General features: G+C 43.5%; 1 protein-coding gene across 1 annotated transcript; it reads right to left on the reverse strand.

Moving 5' to 3' along the window:
• Positions 1-294: 294 nt before the first annotated feature.
• LOC541702 (xylanase 1) lies at positions 295-3,048 on the reverse strand. Its single transcript, NM_001348559.1, has 4 exons — positions 2,957-3,048; positions 2,776-2,822; positions 2,094-2,343; positions 295-1,987 (listed from the first exon to the last, which is right to left on the reverse strand). Exons 1-4 carry the CDS (start codon positions 3,012-3,014, stop codon positions 588-590), a joined length of 1,755 nt encoding a protein of 584 aa, NP_001335488.1. The 5' UTR covers positions 3,015-3,048; the 3' UTR covers positions 295-587.
• Between the last annotated feature and the right edge of the window lie 2,563 nt (positions 3,049-5,611).

Consider the following 5,611-nt stretch of genomic DNA (forward strand, 5'->3'; position numbering starts at 1 on the left):
ATGCTTCGAATGATCAAGGTTTTTAATCATTAACAATTGTGTTGTCTTGTTCTTAATCTATAGTATTTGAAAAAAGTGAACAACAAATATTGATAATAGAAATTGATAATGTTGGAAAGTAACAGAATATGATTACTTTAATTTCATACAACTGAACTGTTTGATTACTTGGACTATGTTCTTCTCCTCTTATTTAGAATTAAACAGAAACAAGCTTTGTTTTTAACGACAACTGTACGTGTTAACAACATTGTGGTGTGACAAATCTTCAGTGAAAGGTCAATAGTTCAAAGATCTGTAATGTTTATGTGTATTACTAGGAATCCATATAGATGTGACAAAGCTATTGACAACCATTAACGTGCGCATTTGCAACTATATAATTAATAACTTAAAAATGACTACTCTCTATCTATATATAGCTTACAAAAAAAAATCACCGAACAAAAAATCACTAACGTGGCCATGCTGCCACGTCTCCTTTCCTTCTCCTTTTATCTCTCTCTTTGGGACCTATTTATTCACCAGAATGAAAAATAAAGAAGAAATTAATTAAAGATCCGCCACAGAGTGCCTGATGTCGTCTCCTAGGACTTGACGTTGATGGTATGCTGGGACGCCGACGCCGAATTGTCGACGGTCATGGTTTGAACAGCAGCGGCTTTCAAAGATGGGTGGCTTACGGTGAACTTAAAGTCGCCTAGGGGCAGGTGGAGCTCCACCGCCCCATTGTGATCGGTGGTGGCGGACGCGCGGTGCGTCTTCCACTCGGCGATGAGCTTGTCGACGAGGTCGCCCACGGGGAGGTTCTTGAAGCTGTTGTCCGTGAGGCACATGACGTAGCAGCCCCTGGCATGCCACGCTGCCCACATGACGATGCCGTCGACGTTGGGGTGGGCGAAGCCTTCCCTGAGCACCTGCTCCAGGTACTTGACCTGGTTGGGGCTCTTGACGACATCCACCTCGGTGAGCCACATGGGCAGCTTCAGCTTGGCGAGCGTGTCCAGCGAGCTCCTCATGTACGGGATGTTGGGTGTGCTGAAGTGGCTCTCGAGGCCGACGCCGAGCTTGAGGCCACCGTTGCCGGCGTAGCCGCGGATCTGGTTCATCTTGGCCACGTACTTGGCGGGCACAGGGTTGGGATCGCCGGGCTGCTCCAGCGTGTTGAATTCGTTCATGAATAGGATGGCATTGCGGTCCAGCTGCCCCACCTGCTGGTAGATCTGTGCCGACGCCATGGGGCCCAGCTTCGTCTCGAAGAAGTTGAAGTGCAGGTTCTCGTTCACCACGTCCCAGTGGATGACCTTGCCGGCGTAGCGTGACACGACGGACTTGAGCCGCTTCTGCATGGCTGCCTTGAGCTGCGCAAGGTTGAGGGGCTTCACCCACTGCATCTGCGAGTTCTGGTCGTCCCAGAACACGTTGTGCCCGCGCACCTTGATCTTGTACTTGCGCATCAGGTTCATCATGGCGTCCGGAACGCGGTAGTCCTCATGGTTCTGGGTCCACTCGGTGCTGTACCACTTCATCTCGTTCTCGAAGGTGGCCACGCTGAAGCGCGACGTGAACCACTTCTCGTATGCCGGGAGGCCGAGGATCTCCTTGGTGACCGCGTTGCCGAACGGGAAGCCGAGGCGGAGGAGCTCGATGCTCACGTTGGCATGCGCCATCGGCTTGTCGTTGGCGCCCATGGCGACCACCTTCACGGTTCGCCGGCGGACCTTGTCGGCGGAGCGGCGGGTGTGACCGTCCCACTCGTCGAAGGTGAAGGGCTGCAGCGAGACACTGTCCACCCAGATGTCAACTGGTGCGTGGCTCTCAAAGTAGATCTCTGCGGGTCCCGAAGAGTAAGCGGTCATGCCTCCCTTGAGCATGCTCCAGCAGCCCGACTGGGCAACGATGGCACCAGCGATGACGCGTTCGCCGTTGGGGGACTTGATCACCGCCCTCACATGTGCCGACGTGCCGTTCGACACCTGCAGCCATGCTACACAAACCAGAAACCATGCATGAAGGGAATGCTACACTGTCAAAAGGGATACGATCGATGTGGTCTCATCGATCTGTCTCCTCCTCTCAGATCACGTACGTACCTGATAGCGAGTAGTGCCTGTCGCTCTGCATCTGGATTCTCTGGTACACGCTGTGGGACGGTAGGAGCTTGCCGCTGCTGCTCACGTAGCTTCCCGCCCCATGCACCACTGCAAACTTGTTGCCGGACGGCGATCTGCTCACGCCGGCCTTGACGTTCCGGTGTGTCGACCAGCCCATCAGTCCGCTGTTGAACTCGCTGTTCTGGACAATGCCGCCCTTGTACAAGGGTTTCATTGGGTCGCCAAGGCACTGCGGATTATTTATTTCACAAACATATAAGAACGTACGGTACCACGTATATTTGTATCGACGTCATTCGAGCAAAAAGTTGCAGCACTTCAAACTATTCTACTCCAAACGAAATGACCTACGGATTAATACGGATGGATTGTTTCGTATCGAAACAAATTCAAAGGATTGCAGGATTTGCAGCTGGATTGTTGAGAGCATTTTATGAACTTGAAAGATTACATCGATGAATTTTCTCATCTGTAAATTCCTGACAAGAGGTTATCGTACTACTGAAAGAAAAAACTGTACATGGTTTTACTTGAAAATATACGTTTTAATGTTTTTCGCTCCGTTATATGATGCACAGAGATTAACGGATTTTCATTTAACTCTTGCAATAAACAATGTTTTAGCACGCGAGCTTAGAAAATTAACGTGGACAACACTTGCCTCGATGCTTGCCGTGTGATCATATTCTAGAGACACGACCATGCACCCTACACGAAATTGAGACAAAGAAAGAGATCAGAAAGTTGCTCCACGTAAGAATAATGTACACCAGAAACAAAGAGTGGATTGGAAACCAATCTGTTGGGAAATAATTCACGCAGACAACTGACTCTCAACCAACCTGAATAGAATGCTGCTAAAAACACAGAGACTAACAGCTTCTCTACAAGAACCCTCATTTTGTGTGTTCTTCTCACTGTTACTATTGACAATATGATTTGCAAGAGGAGAGAAGCGAATATATAGGTAGAAGTGTACAGTGTTAACGAGTGGTCTATCTGTTCTGTTGAATCGGTAGTACTCAGCGGAAGAAGTGGTAAATTCTGTGGACGAAAGCTTAGTCAGGACATTTATTTATAGGCTTGTATTGCATGAAAACTTGTTGTATATATAACAACAATGAAGTGCATCTGTGCATGCACATCCTCTACACTCTGCAGCCAATGGCGGATCTAGAATTTTTCTATAAGTCATCTAAAATTTTCATATATATACTCGATCAAATTAGAAACCATTTTTACATGAAATTACATAGTAAATTTTAAATTATAGGATAAGTTCAAAATATAAATAATAATCCTTAAATTTGTAAAGTAAGTTAAAAATATTCATAAATTACAATATAAATCAATGAAAAGTCATGCTAATAGTTCATACGACTTTTTAGCTGAGACCTTACTAAGAGACATAATCGATATCTTAATTATGTTATCTTCACCTACTTAAAAACATATTCCCAAACAATTAAATAAACTAATTTGCACGGATTAAATTCTCAGCTCTCATTTGTGAAATGTGATTATACAAACAACCTCATAGTATTAAAACATAATCGGCAAGATATACCGGATACGTAGGGTGTGCCAGAACATAATACCCGTAGATCTGCCCATGTTCACAGGGTAACGAATGGGCATGCTGGAACCTTTCGCATCTAATTAGCTGTTGTAAGACATCCATATTTAGGTTCCGTATGAATTTTTCATGCATCAGATACATGTCAATCACTGCAAATCAACATTAAAAAATTCTGCTTCCAGAAGGTCGTTGGTGTTTTCTCACAGTGACAAATATAATAATGCAAATCAACGTTAAAATCGTAACTCCTGTAGTCGTGAATCTGGCCTTTAATTTATTGGAAGAGCTTTGACTATGCTGGTTACTGTTATTAAGAAATACGTTACCACGTGTCAACAGATTCGCTCCTTTTATACCATGAGTCATGTGCTTATTCGGTGAGTTTCAAGTCCTTTGGTTTATTCCTTTTTGGGTCTGTACAGGTATTTATCCCTTTATATTAACAAATTTTGGTGTCAACTCAGACTTTTATTTCTTCTGGAAAGCTTCAATCAGGGAACTATAATCTCAACTAGGAGATATTATCTCTACATAGAAGAGTGATCATTTATCGGGAATGTATTATCCGGTATGAGATTTATATGTTGCAAATTTATAATTCAAGAATGTGAGTCCTCCTAGAATCTCATGACGGATCTCCTGAATTATTTAACTACATATTTTAATTCATGACATTTGTCAGATTATATCATATAGCGGAATATTGTTTATTGTACACATACGTGGGATGGGTCTCTCAGAACACCACTTGAACCATCGTATTCACCCCACATTATTTCAATAGTGTCCATAAATGTCCGAACTTCAAGCTCGCGACTTTCACTTTGCGATTCTTGGTTCGACCTTGATTGCATTTATCAATGACCCGATAAGAGAGCTTGAAGCACTCATGCCTAGGACTTTGTATTGGATCTAGATGCAACTTAGAGAGGCAATATAGGTGTCGACACATTTGTCTCACATTTAATAATGATCTTCGTCATTTCGCAAAAAACGAAAGATTCATTGTCCCATATTCTCAGCACAATGATATTGTGTGCATTGCTAAGAATTTCATCATCAAGATGAACCTCTTTGTGAGGCAAACCACCATCAGGGTGAATTAATCAGAGTAGAGTTATCACAGACCACGAGAATCTGTTATCAGAGCATATGCTTTGACTAAGGCCGATGGATCATATTCACAGGTGTCCACGCAGAATAGATCAAATGCCAATAAGTCAAATGTGGATATGATATTAATCTCGGGTATATCCACATCTACATCAGTTAGAAGCATTCAAACCAATATGGTAACTCTTCAACGATTTCTGGCAAACTCCATATACATAGGAGTACACACCGAACGACATTTTTAGTTTGGCTTTTGTGCATTTAATAGAATATTGAGGCATTACACTAGATGAACATTTCTCCCCCTAATGCCGAGATGTTCTAAAAACATAAAAATAAAATCCCCAACCACAATCATCCACTTGTGGCCAATGTAAGTTGTGTGGTGATATATTTGGGAAATCTTACGCACATACAGATAGGGGTTATATGTAGTGAGCTTTGGACATAGATTAATGTAGTGGCATAAATATTGTATCTTTTTCCTTCAACATTAAAGGGTTATTCTCAACTTCCAGCGAGACGAGCAACGACACGTTGCTTTGTGGGTACAATTGTGCAAACTTATTATGATTATTACCAAATACACTATGTTAGCCATAAAAAGATCAGTGGCTTGTGCACACCATTTGTCGTTTGGAGCATGTTGGGGGTCTGCTTCGTAGCCGAAGGTCCTGTAAGAAGAAACACCTTCGGAAGATTAGTACAGAAATAACGCCGAAGCTACCTTCCAGGGAACTTCGGTATAACGGCATGCCTTGAGACGAAGGGTTGCACCGACTTAAAGATGAAAAGACAGATTGAC

The sequence above is a fragment of the Zea mays genome, chromosome 1 (genome assembly GCF_902167145.1).
Source record: "Zea mays cultivar B73 chromosome 1, Zm-B73-REFERENCE-NAM-5.0, whole genome shotgun sequence".
Classification (NCBI taxonomy): domain Eukaryota; kingdom Viridiplantae; phylum Streptophyta; class Magnoliopsida; order Poales; family Poaceae; genus Zea; species Zea mays.